Source organism: Ranitomeya imitator, chromosome 4, assembly GCF_032444005.1.
Source record: "Ranitomeya imitator isolate aRanImi1 chromosome 4, aRanImi1.pri, whole genome shotgun sequence".
NCBI lineage: Eukaryota > Metazoa > Chordata > Amphibia > Anura > Dendrobatidae > Ranitomeya > Ranitomeya imitator.
In genome coordinates this window covers 86,218,956-86,240,851 of record NC_091285.1, presented here as the reverse complement: position 1 = coordinate 86,240,851, position 21,896 = coordinate 86,218,956, and the positions used below count along the sequence as shown (strand labels likewise).

The 21,896-nt window shown below is 46.4% G+C and overlaps 1 protein-coding gene across 2 annotated transcripts in view; it reads right to left on the bottom strand.

The window, feature by feature from the left end:
• CTNNA1 (catenin alpha 1) overlaps window positions 1-21,896 on the bottom strand; it is a 109,798-nt gene that overhangs the window by 40,511 nt on the left and 47,391 nt on the right. For both annotated transcript variants that reach the window (XM_069763860.1, XM_069763861.1), the window contains exons 6-10: window positions 20,752-21,015; window positions 19,382-19,585; window positions 14,185-14,265; window positions 5,865-6,017; window positions 3,319-3,411 (exon numbers count right to left, since the gene is read on the bottom strand). In XM_069763860.1, the coding sequence (XP_069619961.1) occupies window positions 3,319-3,411; window positions 5,865-6,017; window positions 14,185-14,265; window positions 19,382-19,585; window positions 20,752-21,015 (795 nt within the window). The remainder of the gene's footprint in view (window positions 1-3,318; window positions 3,412-5,864; window positions 6,018-14,184; window positions 14,266-19,381; window positions 19,586-20,751; window positions 21,016-21,896) is intronic.

The window sequence follows — 21,896 nt, the reverse complement described above, 5'->3', positions numbered from 1 at the left end:
AGGTGGCGCTGATAGAAGAGAAGACCGGCGTCCAGAAGAAAAAATGCTGGCAGAGTTGATGGAGGTGCGGCATGTAGAGGAAGAAAGATGGCCGCCGGGAGTTGTGAGGGTAATCTCGCATAGAGTGAGAAGCGCCAGGTACGGGGGTGGAGCTGCAAGATGATGCGAGCAGTGGGCGGGGCCTATCGGGATGCGGCCCGCACTAGGCTGAAGCCGTGGACTAAATTTATGGCTTCAGCCCGGCGCGCAGCCGAAGACCGCTGGAAAACGCGCCTAGCAGCCCTGCGGGGACCCTGACAGATGAGCCCTCCAGAACCACCGGAAAAACCACCCCCTCCCCCCCCAGGTGGCACTTACCCCGTATGGAGGGGAATTGCGGAGCAGCTTGCAGCAGGTTAGCTGTGCCCGGGGTGGATAGGATGGTGCAGGGTTGGGGAAGCCTCTATTCACCATCCTCATAAAAGGGGGGTGGAGAGGAACCGTTCGCCTCCTTCCATCATCCGCTTTCTCAGTGGTGATGCAGTGGGGGCTGCACGGACGCCACAATGCAGAGAGCCTCTGAACGGCCGAGGGTAAAACCTGGTGGGCAGGGCAGAATGTCCGACAATAGGCCTGGCTGCAGAGGAGGATACATGGAGGACACTCCATGTGCTCGTCTGTAAGGAGGGGGGGAGATCGGTGCCCTTGAAGGGGCCCGTCGCCCCAAAAAATCAGCTCAGGCAGTGGCATCCCACATCGCAGGAGAGGATACGGAGAGGTAAAAACTCCCGTTCTCGCTTGTTGTTGGTTCGGGGAGATAGGAGCCTTGAAAGGTTCCGTCGCCCCTTCGTCTGGTAAGAAAAGGTTAAATCCAGTGTGCCTCCTACAGACACTAAGCTTGAACTGGGTCTCTGGAAGCCAGCATGAGGGTGTATACTGCAGGGGAGGAGCTAACTCTTTTTGTCTCAACTTAGTGTCAGCCTCCTAGTGACAGCAGCATAACACCCATGGTCCTGTGTCCCCCAATGTGGCGAAGGAGAAAAAAACGTTTCTAATACCCGTAGCGTCTCCATTTTTCGTGATCTGGGATCGGATGAGGGCTTATTTTTTTGCGTGCCGAGCTGACGTTCTTAATGATATTTTTGTGCAGATACGTTATTTTGATCGCCCGTTATTGCATTTTCAGGATATTTTGCAGCGAAAAAAAAAGTCAAAACAGCTGACATGTCCCGGAGCCCACATCAAAGCAGGGGATACTGCCATCGCCGTAACAGTACGTCGAATGGCAGTAAGGGGTTAATATTTAAAATAATTAAAAACAAAAAATGTTTTAAAAAAAATCTAAAATGTACACATTTGAATCAAATTTCTTTTCCACTGGGAAAAGAAGGCATCATTTGATATGAAAATATAAAATTAAAGATGTAATTAACCTGTAAGAGAAAAAAAATTTAAAAACACAAAAATTGGAGTTTTTCATTTGCAATACCACCCAATAAAAAGCAAACTCTCCGATGTACCCCAAATTAGTATCAACAAATCTGAAGTTATGGGTCTCAATTTTGTATTCACTATATAAAAAATAAACAAATTAAAAAAAAAACACGAAAATACTACACAATAAACACTGTAAAAACTAAACCATAAAAAGGATTGCAGAATTGTGTGTTTTTTTTCCTCCATTATTCAGTACATGCGATAGTAAAATTAATGGCGTCATTCAAATCTACAACTAGTCCTGACAATAAGAAGAAGCTCTAATATGGCTATGTGGGGGGGGGGGGGGGGGGATATTTAACATAGTAACATAGTTATTAAGTCCATCTAGTTCAACCCATAGCCTAACCTAACATGCCCTAACATGTTGATCCAGAGGAAGGCAAAAAAAAAACCATGTGGCAAATAGTAAGCTCCACTTTGGGGAAAAAAAAATTCCTTCCCGACTCCACATTCGGCAATCAGACTAGTTCCCTGGATCAACGCCCTATCAAGGAATCTAGTATATATATCCTGCAACATTATACTTTTCAAGAAAGGCATCCAGTCCCCTCTTAAATTTAAGTAATGAATCACTCATTACAACATCATACGGCAGAGAGTTCCATAGTCTCACTGCTCTTACAGTAAAGAACCCGCGTCTGTTATTATGCCTAAACCTTCTTTCCTCCAGACGTACAGGATGCCCCCTTGTCCCTGTCTCAGGTCTATGATTAAAAAGATCATCAGAAAGGTCTTTGTACTGTCCCCTCATATATTTATACATTAAAATAAGATCAGCCCTTAGTCATTGTTTTTCCAAACTAAATAGCCCCAAGTGTAATAACCTATCTTGGTATTGCAGACCCCCCAGTCCTCTAATAACCTTGGTCGCTCTTCTCTGCACCCGCTCTAGTTCAGCTATGTCTTTCTTATACACCGGAGACCAGAACTGTGCACACTATTCTAAGTGTGGTCGAATTAGTGACTTGTATAGAGGTAAAATTATGTTCTCCTCATGAGCATCTATGCCTCTTTTAATGCATCCCATTATTTTATTTGCCTTTGTAGCAGCTGCCTGACACTGGCCACTGAACATGAGTTTGTCATCCACCCATACACCCAGGTATTTTTCATTGACGGTTTTGCCCAGAGTTTTAGAATTAAGCACATAATTATACATCTTATTACTTCTAACCCAAGTACATGACCTTTCATTTATCCCCATTAAAGCTCATTTGCCATTTATCAGCCCAAGCTTCTAGTTTACATAAATCATCCTGTAATATAAAATTGTCCTCCTCTAAATTGATTACCCTGCAGAGTTTAGTGTCATCTGCAAATATTGAAATTCTGCTCTGAATGCCCCGTACAAGGTCATTAATAAATTTGTTAAAAAGAAGAGGGCCCAATACTGACCCCTGTGGTACCCCACTGCTAACCGCGACCCAGTCCGAGTGTGCTCCATTAATAACCACCCTTTGTTTCCTATCCCTGAGCCAGCTCTTAACCCACTTACACATATTTTCCCCTATCCCCATTATTCTCATTATATGTATCAACCTTTTGTGTGGCACCGTATCAAATTAGTATAGTTGTGGGTCTTGAAAGACAGAACAGAACAGAAGGAAAAAACCAAAGTGCAGAAAGAAAGTTGGCAGTGGCAAGAAAGGAGCTAGTTGGTGTCAGAGGCAGCAGGGAACTATGTGACACCGCAACTACCATGGATGAAGTGTGATTACTGTCATACACTAGCACCTTGGCAATGACAAAAGGGTTTAATTATTCACATGAGGAAATTAAAAAAGTTTATTATTTTCTCAAGAACGTAAAATAAACATTTCTGTGTGTGGACAGTGTTACCTGAGGACATAAAGCTTCCAGCTGACTTGCGGACATGCGAACGAGCTTTACACCTTCTTCATTATTGGATATGGAGCATGCCAAATTAGCCACCTACAAAAACAAGTTACAATTTTAAGTATACATGAAATTTGTATCAGAAGAAGAAACGTCTAAACATGAATGCAGCTTGTGGCATTAGTGGCCTCAAAATGCCACCAGCTGCTAAGCCCTCCACACACTGCCATTCCTGGGCTGATGGACTGTAAGCCATTTTACACTAAGGGGCTAACAAAATGTCAATTAAAAAACAAACGTCATCTACTAGTTAAATCTGACATTACATTTTTTATGGTGTTTACATTAACGTCCTACACATTCTTGAGGTTATTGCGATTCTGTAGATACCAAAAACTTGATCTATATTTTTTATGTAATATGTCCTCTTAAAGACCATAAAAGATCACTGGGGAACATCGTGATTAAGGCCAGTGTGGGACTGAAGATGTTTATTTTGGGTTCACGTGGGCATCTGGCTAAACATCTTTCCCTGTACATGGCTTGCCTGATACCATACATATTCTGTCTTCTTCTACATGGAACCACTTGGCTTTCAGACCTGTCTAAGAAATACTGCAAGTCTGGCCCAAATATATTTCTAAGGTGTGTTCATTTTCTATACGGTCAATGACCGACCATTTGGTTTTTCAGTCAAGTAAATAAGGCAGCACACTGCAGCGCTAAAACATGCAAACATGAAACACGAAAATTGAACTGCATTACTGCACTAGAAATATGAAAAATTAGAGCGTTTAGCGCATAAAAAATGGCCAATTTTATGTGCACCTGGTAGCCACTTTACGGCATCTCTCTTATACCAGGTCCTACACTTGCCTTTCCTCGCTGAGAATAAACGTCTCCATCTGAATGGGTACATGTGAAACCTCTTCTTAGACTAAAATGCTCTCTCTGTGGAGGGGTATTGGACCTAATGTAATTAAAACACCTGTGGCTAGGAGGCGGAGTGCTCGATCAGAAGGCTAAAGAATACATTTCAAAAAGCTGACCGTCACATCCAAACATAGACCAAGAGAGAAAAATGGCCAATTTTTTATGCGCTAAATGCTCTCATTTTTCATATTTCTAGTGCAGTAATGCAGTTCAATTTTCGTCTTTCATGTTTGCATGTTTTAGCGCTGCAGTGTGCTGGTATATTTACTTGACTATGTACGAGTTGGCGACTCTAGGTTCAGCACCTGTTCACAGAGTTGTTCTGAAGCTACTCCTTTGTTATTTTAGCTGTGTGCTTAGGGCCATTATCTTGTTGGAAGGTGAACCTTCGGCCAAGTCTGAGGTCCAGAGCACTGAGGAAGAGGTTTTCATCCAGGCTATCTCTGTACTTGGCCGCATTCATGCTTCCTTCAATGGCAACCAGCCTTCCTGTACCTGCTGAAAAACTCCTCCATAGCATGATCCATGATCCACCAGGTTTCACTTTCGAGATTGTATTGGGCAGGTGATGAGCAGTGCCTGGTTTTCTCCACACATACCGTTTAGAAATATTACCAAAAAATTCCATCCTCGTCTCATCAGACCAGAGAATCTGGGAGTCCTTCATGTGTGGGGTTTTTTTTTTAGTTAACTCTGTGCGGGCTTTCATATGTCTTGCACGGAGGAGAGGCTTCCATCGGGCCACTTTGCCATAAAGGCCCGACTGGTGGAAAGCTGCAGTGATAGTTGACTTTGTGGAACTTTCTTCCATCTCCCTACTGCATCTCTGGAGCTCAGCCACAGTGATCTTGGGGTTCTTCTTTACCTCTCTCACCAAGGCTCTTCTCCCATGATTGCTCAGTTTGGATGGACGGCCAGGTCTAGGAAGACTTCTGGTGGTCCCCAAGTTCTTCCATTTAAGGATTATGGAGGCCACTGTGCTCTTGGGAACCTTGAGGACTGCAGAAATTCTTTTGTAACCTTGGCCAGTTCTGTGCCTTGCCACAATTCTATCTCTGAGCTCCCTGGCCAGTTCCTTTGACCTCATGATTCTCATTTGGTCTGACCTGCACTGTGAGGTGCAGACAGTTACATAGACAGGTGTGTGCCTTTCCAAATCAAGTCCTATCAGTTTACCTAAACACAGCTGGCCTTCAATGAAGGAGTAGAACCATCTCAAGGAGGATCACAAGGAAATGGACAGCATGTGACTTAAATATGAGTGTCTGAGCAAAGGGTCTGAAAACTCATGACCATGTGATATTTCGTCTTCTCTTTAATACATTTGCAAACATTTCTATATTTCAGTTTATTTTTTTTTGCAGTCAAGATGGGGTACAGAGTGTATATTAATGTGAAAAAATTAGCTTTTTTTGAATTTACCAAATGGCTGCAACAGAAACAGAGGGAAAAATTTAAAGGGGTCTGAATACTTTCCATACCCACTGTACATAAAAGTCTATTAAATGCTCAAAACACCCACATTTTATAGGATTTCAACTTCAGAATTCTAAAGTAGAGATAGGAGAGGAGGAATCAATAGCTACTAATTAAGACTTCTGACTAATCATTTTTACCTCAATTAGCTTGTTTGCATGCTCACGAAACACCTGGGCATACTCTTTGACTTCCTTTTCATTTCCATTCCTTGCAGCTTCAATCAGAACAAGAAGTGGCACGTTGGTCTCCAGAAAGGAGTCAGATACGTGATCCATAACAGCTTTGCGCAGCTATACAAAATACAAATCACTCATTAAGACAAACAGACAGAAGACAACTGAACAAAAAATAAATGTGTTAATTCCTTTAAGTACCACACTGGGTTTTTTTGTTTTTAATTTCACCAACGGATAGGCATCAGTAATGTATGTTCTCTGTGTTTAGTAAAATACCTACTGGTCGTTGTCTTCTGCTCCCATCACTGCCCTGGTTCTCCTATGCACTATGTGACCAGAGCTGTGACTGGCCGGATTACTCCATTGTTTGCTGTATGGACCGGAAATCACTTGTCAGTGTACGTTTATGAGACTCTGATTGAGGTTCTCATTGATAGTGAGAGAGCGGTTGGCAGTGACTTCTGGCCAGTCAGAGTTGCAGTCACAAAATTACGGAGAGGGAATGGAGCAGGGCAAGCAACAGTAGAAGAGAGCCACCGGTAAGCATTTTACTAGAACATACAACACCTACCAAGTGGAGAAAAGAAACCAGAGTGATATTTTAACATGTCTTTCTAATATTACTCTCTCACCATAACGGACGTTGGGTGATACGGTTGTGGTGACCATAGCACTAGACCCAGGAAGTACAGGGCATCATATTTGCTAGTGTCGAACGGTTTTCAAAACTAAACTCAACTTGCAGATGCAGTTGTGTCTCTCTATGACCAATGTCAGATCAAGCAGCAGAGGAACAATGAAGACATATTTATTTAAAAAGAGTAAAGTAGCTAAACCTTTATAAAGCCTTTTCATTTTATGGACTCTTCTAATTACAAGCAGATTGGTGGGGATCCAGGTCCTGAGACCCCCACTTGTTACTCAAACCTGCCCGCCCTCTCCAGAGAGGTGTGCAGCTAAGTCGAAAGGAGCGCGTAGCTCCTGGCTAAGGGTGCACATGGTCTGGTGTACAGATTCAACAGAAGCAAATTCTACAAATTCTAATGCTTCTATCTGCAAATTGCCTCTTCAGAGAAAAAGAGGACATGAACTCTATAGCGCCACCTGTTGGAAGTAGTGATCCTTCAAGTCACAATCAACCCTTTAACGAGCCTGGCAATATGACTTAGGATAAAAGCCAAATCAGTATCTCAATTCACAGACACTGTTTCGGGCTGTTGGCCCTCGTCAGTTTGAAGAATGAGAGCTGATGTGGCTAGGTGAGAGGCTCTGGACGAGGTCTAAGGGGTAAGGTTTCTCCTTGTGGAGAGTGACATACCAGCTCTGGCTTGTCAAGGTAAGGAGGCTTATTCGCTGTGCAATGCTCCTCCTCTTTTTCTCTGAAGAGGCAGTTTGCATATTAAATTTCCCAAAGGAGCATTGCACAGCGAATAAGCCTCCTTACCTTGACAAGCCAGAGCTGGTATGTTACTCAACAAGAAGAAACCTTACCCTTAGACCTCAGTCCAGAGCCTCTCACCTAGTCAAATTAGTTCTCGTGCTTCGCACAGACGAAGGCCAACAGCCCGAAACACAGTGTCTGCAAATTGAGATACTGGTTTGGCTTTTATCCTAAGTCATATTGCAAGACTCATTAAAGGGTTGATTGTGACTTGTAGAATCGTTACTTCCAACAGGTGGCGCTATAGAGTTCAAGTCCTCTTTTTCTCTGAAGAGGCAATTTACATATTAAATTTTCCGGAGGAGCATAGCACGGCGAATAAGCCTCCTTACCTTGACAAGCCAGAACTGGTATGTCACTCTCCACAAGAAGAAACCTTACCCCTTAGACCTCATATGCTTCTATAGAAATTAAGCCCCATTCTGTGCTGTCTCCTGTTTCACCTCTCGGGTAAGTAGGTTTGAGCCAAAGGGTGGGTGTTTTAGGACCCTTATTTATCTGCTTGCAACTAAAAAGCATTGACATATGACAAAACCTTTTAAAGATTTAGTTACCATACTCTAAATATTTTCCTGTTTACACCTCATCTCTTTTTTGGTCCATGTGTTATCCGTATGAAATCAGCACAGGGATGACAAATGGACGGCATTTGAGAACTATCCATTTTTAAAAAAAACAGGATTTTTGGTTGCTTACCGTAAAATCTGTTTCTTGGAGCCTCCATTGGGGGACACAGGAACCATGGGTGTATGCTGCTGCCACTAGGAGGCTGACACTATGCAAATAAAAAAGTTAGCTCCTCCTCTGCAGTGTACACCCCACCGACTGGCATTAAACTCTTCAGTTAATGAGAAAGCAGTAGGAGATAAATAACAAGGTTGAAAACCATAACCACAAACTTGAGAACTATAAACATAAGTAAAGTCATAGAACATAAAACAACAGAAACTGAGAAACATTGGGAGGGTGCTGTGTCCCCCAATGGAGGCTCCAAGAAACAGATTTTTACGGTAAGCAACCAAAAATCCTGTTTTCTTTATCGCCTCTCATTGGGGGACACAGGAACCATGGGACGTCCCAAAGCACAGTCCCTAGGGAGGGAAAAACAGACTTCCATCAGGTCAGAAAACTCACCACTGCCGCCTGCAAGATCCTTCTGCCTAGGCTGGCGTCTGCCGAAGCGTAGGTATGGACCTTGTAAAATTTGGCGAACGTGTGGATGGAAGACCAAGTTGCCGCTTTGCAAAGCTGTAGGGTGGAAGCCCTGTGGTGCACCGCCCAGGAGGCGCCGACTGCACGGGTAGAGTGAGCCTTTATCCCAGGAAAAGCAACTCTATTGTTGACCCGGTAAGCCTCCAGAATTGCCGTTCTGATCCAGCGAGCAATAGTCGCCTTAGAAACCGGTAGTCCTCTGCGTGTGCCATCAGGAATGACGAAAAGAGAATCTGTCTTCCAGAAAGTGGACGTTCTATCCAGGTAGATCCTCACTGCCCTGACGAGGTCCAGCTTGTTCAACGATTGCTCCAGAGGATGAGTCGGAGCTGGACAAAAGGTAGAACGATGTCCTCGTTGAGGTGGAAGGTGGAAACCACCTTAGGAAGGAAGGAAGGCGGAGGCCTGAGGACCAGCTTGTCCTGGTGAATGACCAAGAACGGAGGTCGGCAAGACATGGCCACCAACTCGGAAACGCGGCGGATAGAAGTGATGGCCACAAGAAAGGCCACCTTCCAAGATAGAACTGAACTCTCCCTGAGAGGCTCAAAGGGGGAACCTCTCAGAACGTCCAGCACAAGATTAAAATCCCATGAATCCACAGGGGCCCTATGCGGAGGGACAGCATGGGCTGCTCCTTGAAGGAAGGTCTTAACCTGTGGCCGAGAAGCTAAAGTCTTCTGAAAAAGGATGGAAAGCGCAAAAACCTGGCCCTGGAGGGAACTCAGAGCAAAGCCCGAATCCAGTCCTGCCTGAAGGAAGGCCAAGATGGAAGGTAGGGAAAAGGACATAGATGAAACACGGTTGGACGTGCACCAACGGAAGTAAGCCTTCCAGGTACGATAGTAGATCCTGGAAGACGAAGGCTTCGGAGCCTGGATCATGGTGAGAATCATCCGGTCCCAAAGGCCGGACGCTCTTAGAACTGCAGTCTCAACAGCCACGCCGTTAAACTGAGCGACCGAGAATTCGGGTGGCAGATCGGACCCTGAAACAGCAGATCGGGCCTGTCTGGAAGGCACCAGGGAGCGTACGCGAGAAGTTTGATGAGCTCCGCGAACCAAGCTCTCCTGGGCCAATCCGGGGCAATCAGAATGACCGGCACCCCTTCCGCTTTGATCTTTTTCAACAGTTTGGGAAGTAATGGAAGGGGTGGGAACAGGTAGGGTAGCACGAACTGTGACCAAGGAAAGGCCAGAGCGTCGACGCCCACTGCAAGAGGATCGCGAGACCTGGAGACGAAATGAGGGACCTTCCTGTTCATTTGAGACGCCGTGAGGTCCACGTCCGGAGTCCCCCATCAAAGACAAATCTGATGGAAGACCTCCTGATGCAAGGACCATTCCCGTGCCGCGAGGCCCTCGCGGCTGAGGAAGTCGGCGGCCTAATTGTCCACGCCGGGGATATGCACCACGGATATCACCGGAACCGTTGCCTCTGCCCAGAGGAGGATCTTGGATACCTCGGCCAGGGCCAAGGAGCTCCGAGTCCCCCCCATGATGGTTGACATATGCCACAGCCGTGGCGTTGCCCATCTGGATTCGGTTTGGTAGGCCCCTGAGAATCCTTTCCCAGAGGCAGAGGGACAGAAAGATGGCCCGAATCTCAAGGACATAGATCGGCAGAGTTGACTCCTGCGCCGACCAACGGCCCTGAACCGTCAGGTGGCGAAAAACCGCACCCCAGCCGAGCAGGCTGGTGTCCATCGTCACCACTTGCCAGTGAACTGGGAGGAAGGACCTGCCCTGGGAGATAAGAGGTGACGTCAGCCACCAGTTGACCCGAGAAGAGAGTCGGATCGGACGATCCAGGGAGAAGACAGACCTGTCCCACTGAGACAGAATGGCTTGCTAAGGGGGTCGCAAATGAAATTGGGCGAAGGGAATCACTTCTAATGTTGCTACCATCCTCCCCAGAACCTTTATGCCCGATCGGAGAGAGAGGGAGGCCGAGGACTCTGGAGCAAGTGTATGTCCCGACAAAGGGTGGATCTCTTGTCTTTGGGAAGGAAGACCTTGGTCTGACGAGTGTCGAAGAGCATGCCCAGAAAGATGATGCGCTGAGAGGTAATAAGGCAGGACTTCTTCCGGTTGACCAGCCACCCGAAACGGGCTAGGGTGTCGAGAACGATGGACAGACTTTCGTGAGCCTGAGAAAAGGACGGAGCCTTGATGAGGATGTCGTCGAGGAATGGAAACAGAACCAGGCCTCTGACCCTCAAGATGGCCATCAGCGCCGCCATGATCTTTGTGAAAACTCTTGGGGCGGTTGCCAGACCGAACGGCAGGGCGACAAACTGAAAATGTTCCTGGAGCACCGCAAAGCGCAGGAATTGGTGATGTCCGGGGAATATCGGGACATGGATGTAGGCGTCCTGAATATCTATGGAACACAGAAATTCCTGAACCTCCATGGAAGCAATTACTGAACGAAGCAATTCCATCCTGAAGTGCTTCAGACGAACTCTCTTGTTCAGTAATTTGAGGTCCAGAATGGGACGAACCTTGCCGTCTTTTTTCGGTACCACAAAAAGGTTTGAATAGAAACCTGTGAACCGTTCTTCTTCTGGGATGAGAACGATTACCCCGGCTTTGAGAAGAGAAACGATGGCTGCGAAGAAACCCAGAACTAGAGCAAGATCTCTTGGAGGTCGGGGTTCGAAGAAACGATCCTGGGGTCGTGAAACGAACTCTATCTTGTATCCCCAGGATACAACTTCCCTGACCCATGCGTCCTCTACTGAGGAGATCCAGACGTCCCTGAAGAGAAGACGGCTGCCCAATCTGGGAGGTGGGCTGGGGTCTTGCCGAGAGTCATGCCGATTAGGTTTAGCCTGGGGGAGAAGAGAACTTGTACCCCCGGTGGCGTCCTTAATGATTTGGTCCAGCTTGGAACCAAAGAGACGTGAGCCTTGAAAGGGCAGACTGGTAAGGGACTTTTTGGAAGATAAGTCCGCCTGCCAGGCCTTGAGCCAAACGGTCCGGCGGATGGCAACAGCATTGCTGGATGCCTGAGCCACACAAGACGCGGCATCCAGAGAGGCGGAGACCAGGTATTCACCCGCGTGGGAAATCTGGTTGGCAAGCTCCGCCAGCTGTACGGGTGGTGCCCCGTCCAGGATATCTCGACGGAGTTCTTTGGCCCATTTGGATATGGATTTCGAAACCCAAGTGGAAGCAAAGGCTGGGCATAGAGCAGCTGCAGCCGCTTCAAAGGCTGACTTCGCAAAGGATTCTATAACTATCGTTAGAATCCTTCAGAGATGCTCCGCCGGACAGTGGAAGCACCGTGTTGGTGGACAGCCTGGAAACAGGGGGATCCACCGAGGGAGAGACCGTCCAATTGGCGGTAAGTTCTGGAGAAAAAGGATACAAAACACCAAGGTGTTTTCCCCTCTGAAAACGTCTGGTCGGGTTCTCTCTTTCTCTATTCATGATTTCCTCAAATTCAGGATGAGGAGCAAAAAACTTGGAAGGTGGTTTAGCCCGTCTAAACAAAACCGCCTGATCTGCGGGTTCAGTAGAGGGATCCTTGATACCACAGGTTTGGTTTATAGCACCAATGAGATTCTGGACCATATCCCTCATGGTGGCGATTTGGTTAGAATCCAGCTCCAAAATATCCTCCGAGGGCGCATCAGAGAACGCCTCGCCTGACTCAGGGGAGGAGGATCGGGAGGACGCCGATCGCAGAGGAGGACCTTGTGGCGAGATGGAGCGAGAAGAGTACTCAGATAGTCGTTCCTGTCTGGACCTTTTGCGGCTTATCAAGGAGGGCTCGGACAGAGGATCCTGCGACCCGCTGGCTACTGCGGGGGTCTGCAGAGGTAATCGATCCAGCACGGACACCAGAATTTGAGACACCCGTGTTAGATTGGCCACAGATTGTGACAGAGAGGAAGCCCAGCCTGGGATGGGGGTATCACTCTCGGGCGGATCGGCCGGGGGATCCTGGGCGGTGGGAACAATCGGGTTGCTGCAGGCCTGACAGAGCGGAGAGGACTGACCTGAGGGAAGTTTGCAGTTACAGGACGAACATGCAAAGTACTTGACTAAGGCAGAAGAGTAAGAAGTAGGAGGACAAGAGCGGCCCCCTTTAGAGGTAGACATTTTGAGTAGGTCTGAAGAAAATGCCAGAGGGTTAGGGGACAGCGGGAGCAGAGGGGGGGGTGTCAGTCTGCAGTGCAGAGCTACTCACGGCCAACGAAATTCCAGACGGAAGATGCAGCCCAGGTTGTGGTCCCTCAGGGAAGATTGGAAGGAATGCGATCTGAAGCAGTCCAGCCAGGGAAATCCGAACCCCAGTAAGCCCCTGCAGCGCACAGATATAAGGGACGTGCGTGGCTAGGAGTACTAAGATGGTGCCGGTGGGCGGAGCAACGCCTCATGCTGAGGTGGGGATGGCCGGAGAAAAACCGCGGTGCAGGCGCTGCCCGGCTCAAGAGGCGCGGCAGCTGCAAGGCCGCCGCATAGAAGAGGGAGCACTGCCGCCGGTGAGCTTGTCGCCGGGAGTAGGCCCCGGGAAAAGCCGGGGCCTAAATTAGGAGCCGGCGACCGCCAGAGGAAAACCGCGGTGCTGGCGCTAACTGGCTGGAAGGTGAGCGGCACGGCAGCCAGCGAGGCCGCTGCAAAGAAGGGGGGGAGCGCTGCCGCAGGCAGGAGCGACGCCGCAAGTAGGCCCCGGGGGAAGCCGGGGCCTGAATTAGGAAAACGGCGACCGCCGGAGGGCCGCGAGCCAGACAGGACCACCGCGCAGAGAACGGAGAAAGTGCTGCATATGCAGCGATGACCCCTGCTGAATCCTGGGACCCTTTAGGAACGCCGACCAGGCCAAAAGGTGGCCTGGAACACTGAAAACAAGGGACCCCCGGGACTAGAGGAATACTCACCTAAAAACATCCCACGTCGTCTGTTACTAACCTCAAACCTTGGGGAAGGTGTCAGACATCCATGGGAGCTGGTGATGGACGTCCTCGTCTCCTCCAACCGATAGGCTCTGGTGGGCGAGGGACGGGGCCAGGACCGGACCTCTGAGCACGCTTGTGTGCTAGGCTCTTGGTCCTGGAGAGGGATCTATGAGGATACGGGGTGGCAGTACACGCCGGACTCATAGTCCACCTTGTGGGAATACAGGTGTGACTGTTCACCTTGTATCCCTTCCGGAAAAACCTGAAAAGAAACGAAGCACATTGAGGTAGATAAGGGTCTAATGAAAGACCTCCTACTGACACTAAGCTAAACTGAAGAGTATAATGCCAGTCGGTGGGGTGTACACTGCAGAGGAGGAGCTAACTTTTTTATTTCCATAGTGTCAGCCTCCTAGTGGCAGCAGCATACACCCATGGTTCCTGTGTCCCCCAATGAGAGGCGATAAAGAAAAATCTATTCCCTTGAATGGTCTTCGTTAATCTACAAATCGGATCAAAAACGGTTATTTTTTTTGTTTGCGGACAGTCTACAAAAAAAATGGACATGCACATGTAAGCATGCCCATATACCAACTATAGTCTATGTTCTTATTGTGAAAAACAAGGATAGAACACGTAAGAGTAGCAGTCGTTTGAATGAGGCCCAATTCAAAAAGACACTTTGTACACATTGATATATGGGTTATTCTTAGAAAACTTACTTGTCGACGCAAGTCTCGTGTTTTTCGTGTCATCTTGTCTATTGCGGTGTTTAAGGCATCGCTTCTTTCCTTTCGTCCAGTCTAAAAAGAGAGTAATCAAATAACAGAAAATGTATAAAGCGTGGATGGATTTATGTGTGATATATCTTTTGTGTTGTCAGAGAAGGAGGCGTCTTTTGGCAACTCTTAACTGTACCGCCAAGTAACATGCAAAAGTCTTGTTATTGCTTATGGTGTTGGGACCTAAATTGTACATAGTCCCTGAAACACTTGCCAAGCAATTACCTGCCTCAGTAGTTAACCCTTTAGTGACAGAGACAATTTGGTCCTTAACCCCAGGAGCTTTTTTCGTTTTCGTTTTTCGCTCCCCTTCTTTCCGAGCCATAATTTTTTTATTATTCCGTCAATATGGCCATGTGAGGGCTTACTTTTTGCGGGAAGAGTTGTACTACTTTTGAACGATACCATTGGTTTTACCATGTCGTGTAACAGAAAACAGGAAAAAAATTTTCAAGTGCGATGAAATTGCAAAAAAAAGGGCAATCCCACACTGGTTTTTGGTTTGGCTTTTTTGCTAGGTTCACTAAATGCTAACACTGACCTGCTATTGTGATTCTCCAGGTAATTACGAGTTCATAGACACCAAACATTTCTAGGTTCTCTTATCTAAGTGGTGAAAAAATATTTCAAAATTTGCTAAAAAAAAAAAAAAAAAAAAAATTTGCGCCATTTTCCGATACCCGTAGCGTCTCCATTTTTTGTGATCTGGGCTTGGGTGAAGGCTTATTTTTTGCATGCCGAGCTGACGTTTTTAATTATTCCACTTTTGTGAAGATATGTTTTTTTGATCGCCCGTTATTGCATTTTAATGCAATATCGCGGCGACCAAAAAAACGTAATTTTGACGTTTTGATTTTTTTTTCTCGCTACGCCATTTACCGATCAGCTTAATCTTTTTTTATTGATAGATCGGGCGATTCTGAAAGTAGCGATACCAAATGTGTAGGTTTGATTTTTTTTATTGGTTTATTTTGATTGGGGCGAAATGGGGGTGATTTAAACTTTTATATTTTTTTAATATTTTTAAACACTTTTTTTGGCATGCTTCAATAGCCTCCATGGGAGGCTAGAAGCATGAACTTCACGATCGCCTCTACTACATAGAGGTGAAGCACAGATCACCTCTATGTAGCAGAAATGCAGCATTGTTTTGAGCGCTGACCACAGGGTGGCGCTCACAGCAATGTGCCATCAACAACCACATAAGTCTCAAGGAGACCTCAGTTTGTTATGGCAATGCACCGCTGACCCCCGATCATGTGACGGGGGTCAGCGGTGAGAGCGCTTCCGGCTGCGCGTCCGGCAGCGCTTGTTAAATGCCGCTGTCAGAGTTTGACAGCGGCATTTAACTAGCTAATGGGCGTGGGCGGATCGCGATTCCGCTCGCGTCCATTGCGGCCACATGTCAGCTGTTGATAACAGCAGACATGTCGCGGCTTTGAGGTAGGTTCACTGCCGTAACCCACCTCAGAGCGGGGGGAGTCTGCCACCTGACGTACTATCCCATCAGCTGGCAGAAAGGGGTTAATGACCAAGCAAATTTTTACAATTCTGACCACTGTCACGACAGGGTACAGAGGAGAGAGAGCACCGTTTAACTTTTTTAACGCAAAATTGGCTGGAATAAATGGCAGGCGCCACGTTGCGTTTGGAAACCCCCTAATGTACCTAAACCGTGGAAACCCTCCAATTCTAACTCCAACCCTAACACAGTCCTAACCCCAACCCTGGCTATAACCCCAACCCTAGCTATAACCCCAACCCTAGCTATAACCCCAACCCTAGCTATAACCCCAACCCTAGCTATAACCCCACACTAGCTATAGCCCAAACCCTAACCCCATCCATAACCCTAGCCCTTGCCCAGCCCTAACCCTAGCTATAACACCAACTGTAACCCTAACCCTAGCATTAACCCCAACCCTAACTCTAGCTATAACCCAAAATGTAACCATATTATTCAGCCTAACCTTATCCCCAACCCTAACCCAATCCTAGCTCTAACCCCAGCACAAACCCTAGCCCAAACCTAGCCATAACCCTAGCCCAAACCCAACCTCCAACCCTAGATCTTAACCCAACTCTAGCCCAACTCTAAACACTAACTATAACAGCAACTGTAACCCTAACCCTAGCATCAACCCTATCCCTAGCTTTAACCCCAACCCTAGCTCTAACCCTAGCCCTAACCCTAGCTATAACGACAACCCAAACCCAAGCCTTTAGCCCAAACCCTAAATGTAGCCCAAAGCCTAACCCTAGCCCAAACCCTACTGTAACTGTAACCCTAACACAAACCCCAACCCTAAGCCAAGCCCAAGCCCCACCCATAACCCAAACCCTAACCCTAGCTTTAACCCCAACTGTAACCCTAACCCTAGCCCCAAACCTAACCCTAGCATTAACCTCAAATGTAACCCTAACCCTAGCCCCAACGCTAGCTCTAACCCAGGCCCCAACCCTAGCTTTAAGCCCCAACCATAAACCTAAAAACCTTAGCTATAACCCTATCCATAACCCCAACTCTAATAGCCCCAACCCTAACTCTAGATGTAACCAAGAATGTAACCCTAACCTTATCCCCAACCCAACCCTAGATCTAACCCCAGCCCAAACCTAGCCCTAACCCAACCTCTAACCCCAACCTTAACCCTAGATCTAACCCCAACTGTAGCTCAACTCCAACACTAGCTATAACACTAACTGTAACCCTAATCCTAGCCAACACTATCCCTAGCTTGCACCCCAATCCTAGCTCTAACACCAACCCAAGCCCTAGCCCAAACCCTAACCCAAACCCCAAGCCTAACACTAGCCCCAACCTTAACCCTAGCTTTAACTCCAACTGTAACACTAGCCCAAACCCTAACCCTAGCCCCAAACCCTAACCCAAACCTCAAGCCTAACACTAGCCCCAACGTTAACCCTAGCTTTAACCCCAACTGTAACCCTAGCCCAAACCCTTACCCTAGCCCAAACTCTAACCCTAGCCCAAACTCTAACCCTAGCCCAAAACCCAAGCCTAACCCTAGCCCCAAGCCTAACCCTAGCTTTAACCCCTACTGTAACCCTAGCCCAAACCCTAACCCTAGCCCCAACGTTAACCCTAGCTTGAACCCCAACTGTAACCCTAGCCCAAACCCTTACCCTAGCCCAAACTCTAACCCTAGCCCAAACTCTAACCCTAGCCCAAAACCCAAGCCTAACCCTAGCCCCAAGCCTAACCCTAGCTTTAACCCCTACTGTAACCCTAGCCCAAACCCTAACCCTAGCCCCAACGTTAACCCTAGCTTGAACCCCTACTGTAACCCTAGCCCAAACCCTAACCCTAGCCCCAACGTTAACCCTAGCTTTAACCCCAACTGTAACCCTAGCTCAAACCCTTACCCTGGCCCAAACTCTAACCCTAGCCCAAAACCCAAGCCTAACTCTAGCCCCAAGCCTAACCCTAGCCCCAAGCCTAACCCTAACTTTAACCCCAACTGTAACCCTAGCCCAAACCCTAACCCCAATGTTAACCCTAGCTTTAACCCCAACTATAACCCTAGCCCAAACCCTTGCCCCAACGTTAACCCTAGCTTTAACCCCAACTATAACCGTAACCCCTAGCCACAACGTTAACCCTAACCCAAACCTTAGTCCAAACCCTAAACCCAACCCTAGCCAATGTTAACCCTAGCTTTAAAACCCAACTGTAACCCAAACCCTAACGCTAGCCATAACCCTAACTTTAGCCCCAACGCTAGCCCAAACCATAACCCTGGCCCAAACCATAACCCTAGCCCAAACCATAAACCTAGCCCAAACCATAACCCTAGCCCAAACCATAACCCTAGCCCAAACCATAACCCTAGCCCAAACCATAACCCTAGCCCAAACCATAACCCTAGCCCAAACCATAACCCTAGCCCAAACCATAACCCTAGCCCAAACCATAACCCTAGCCCAAACCATAACCCTAGCCCAAACCATAACCCTAGCCCAAACCATAACCCTGGCCCAAACCATAACCCTGGCCCAAACCATAACCCTGGCCCAAACCATAACCCTGGCCCAAACCATAACTCTGGCCCAAACCATAACCCTGGCCCAAACCATAACCCTGGCCCAAACCATAACCCTAGCCACAACATTAACCCTAGCTTTAACCCCAACTGTAACCCTAACCCCAACCCTAGCTTTAACCCCAAATGTAACCCTAACCCTAGCCCCAACTGTAAGCCCAAACCCTAGCTGTAAGCCCAACCCCTAACCCCAATGGAAAAATATCCTTATTAATTTTATTATTTTTACCTAACTAAGGAATTGATAAAGGGGGGTATGATTTACTTTTTTTTTTATTTTGATCACCAACCCATCATGTGATCAAAATGAACCAATAGAAAAAAATCACCTATTGCTGCAAGGTGACGGCCGGCAGATCTCTGTGGTCACACTGTGCATGCTGCTGTCATTTTTTTTCCCGGAAGAAGACGCCGAAGGGACCGGGGGACACCGGAGGTACTAGGGGAACCTCATTTCTCTCTCCTTTGCTAGATCATATCAGAGGAGAGAGAAATAAATATGAAATCTGAATTTTTTTTTTGCCTTCGCCATTATTCTGTGAATAACGGCAATCGTAACACTGGGGCCGGTTAAAACCGACCTGAATCATGTTCTCCAGGTCTCAGATACCCCGGAAAGCGAGACCCTGCAGATATTCCGACGCTGGGGGGTACTATAACCTTATTTCTCAGCACCGTTAAAAAGTGGCACTAAGGAATAAGTACCCTTAACTGCCGCCGTTAAAAGGCGTATCGGTGGTCATTAAGTGGTTAAATGACTATGGTAGGTCAAATTTTCAACCAAAATTTTGCAAACTCAAATTAGATAAAGGAAAAGACAAAATGTGTACACACAATAATCCAGAAGTGCATCATTTGGGGATTTGTGGGGGCTTACAAAAAGAATGACTATGTGAAGGACAAGTCATGCAAAATAAAAAAGCAGGGCTCTGACAGATGTTTCTATACGTCAGCCCATCTATTCCTTTGCCATTGGATATGTTCCCATTTAGTTATTTCATAAGTGTTCTATAATTGCTTGACTTCATTTACTTCTATTTATTTGTGACCCACAACCAGTGAATAGTGCTTACATTTCCCATGTATTCTGAGAGAAGATCCTGCAAAGCTTGCCGAACGGAATTACACTCGGCTACTATTCGTTCCCGGCGGTCATCACGTGTGCAGGAGGAATCAGCCATGAGAGCAGCTCCACTGATGATACTTTCCAATCGTTCCTCCAAGGATGGTCTAAATCTCTCTTCACTGAAGCCTTGAGGATCCACGATGATTTGTTTCTAATTGAACACAACAGATAATTATTGTGCGTTCAGAATAGATATTCACCTTTATACCGCGCAGAGTGCGCAAAGGACAACAAGTTTAATGAAATTGTTATTTTTCTATAAAAATGTTGACATTCTGAGCTGCTTCTCATTTGGATTGAAGAAACAGATACACCAGGTAACGAAGGTCCACAGAACTAAGGAAGCTCAAAGATCTGCTAAAGAAACTTCAAATCAGAGGTCCCCAACCTGAGGCTCGGGAGTCACATGCGGCTGATGGGCCATGACGTGTGGCTCACAGCGGTTTCTGATAGCTTCTTGCATTAGCACCACGTCTAACAGATTGGCGTCTCCAGATGGTGAGTTTTTTGAGTATCTCCATACAGAAAAGATCTGGATATGTATATAGTGTATTCTGGATGGAGAGATAAATATGGTAAGCTGGAGATAAAATGATACTGCTAGTTAGAGGGTTGCATGAAGCTGAATGCGATAGCATAGTGGCAGTGCCTGATGCAAGAATACTGAATGGGGGTAAGGTGGTAACCCCTGAAAGTAATCTGCGTATATGAGAGGGTGCCACAAGGTCTTGGTTTGATTTTTGTGCCAAAGCTTTGGCCATCTTTATAGAGGTAATGAGGGGTTCTAGTTATCTCTACTGTGAGGGGAAGTGGATGTTGCCACTCGGGCGCTCTATATGTTGCTTACGACCGTATCTCAGAGCTGAAAGTGGCTGTTTAAAGGTAAGAAACTGGGTACCACTGCTTCAGATAAACGTGAATCTTCCCATGAGATGTACATACACAGTAAGCAATATGGAATAGAACTGTGAAAAAGAACAAGTGGAAGAGCAAAAGATAAAAGTGGGGTGGGACATGAAAACTTCATGACACAACCTCTAGAAAAGTTGTATGTGAAGGAATTGAGAGAAATTGAGATTGTCACTGCACAGCAGAGATCCAAACCTCCCACTGGGCAGAAATTGTTGGTGCTGATCTACTAAATGAACCTCTGAAGGAAGCATAGCACTGTGGACACTTCATTCACAGAAATAGTGGCGGTCTGAGCAATAAGCCACAAACCAATCAGAAAGTGATGGCAATTCCTTACAATACGTCATTACTTTCCGGAATAAGAAAACCAAGGAAAAAACTGGTGAATACAAAATGAAGTCTTACATCAAAATTGTTCAGCGCAATAGCCAGCTCCCCTCCTCCGTGCTGTGCAGCGATTTCCTCCGATGCAGTGGCCTGTGCTGCGTTAGAGATGCCAGTCACTGCTTGCTGCAGCTGTTTATAGATCAAGTCTCTGTTTGCTTTGTACGCGGCTACATCAGGATGTTGCAGACATGCTTGGGAAGCCGTATACAGAATTGGAATATTCTTCTGCAAAATTCCCCGAGCTGCGGCCATTTGATCTCTGTGTCCCACATCTTTCAACTCCTAAAAGAAAAAAAAAAAAAAAAAAAGTGAGTGTTATTCAAGTGACAAGAAAAAAAAAATGGACACATGGACCCACAGGGTTCTGTTGATCAACACAAACATCAATTAAAGCGATTCTGTGTGTCTGAACAGCAAGACTCTGGTATGTGCTGTTCTCATCTGTTATGTGGGTACTATAGGATTCTGTATAAAACAAGAGTTCCATCCCGGTAGATTAAAAAAAAAACTTCTGTTTACGTACTTCAGTTTTTAAAAACGGATAAGAAAAAAATTGATGCAACATGAGAGAAAGTAAGTCCATTAATCATGGACGTAAAAACTGACAAAGCTGAGTTCACAACTTTGCTAAGGAAGTTGTTTATTGTCTGCATGAAGGCAAAGGATAAGACACACTCATGACAGATCCCATTATAGTCAGCTGAATTTATCAGTTTCTGACATGGCATTTATTATTTTGCCAAAGGAAATATTAATGCCTGATGCAGTAAAAGTGTCAGAATCTATGTTGCAGGCAGAGTTGCAGATGTGAACAGAGCCTTAGCTCCTAAGGTATGTATATATTCCTCATCTCCCTAATTAACCTTTTCAATGATGGCCAGATTCCTCTGTGTATACTCCAGTACTACTGCTATGAGCACAATATATGTTTGCTATCACCCAATCCTGTCTCAATACATTTCCAAATGGATTTTAAAATAGGAGCACATCTTCAAACAATACGTATCTTAATATCAGCATATACTCCCCCAATACCCTAGTCAAATGGTTGCCCAGGACTCTAATGTTGATGACTTATCCTCAGGATATTTGTAATACAATCTACCGTGAGGTCCAGCAAGTCTTTAAAGATAAAAATGTTTCTTTATTTCATTCCCCCCAGA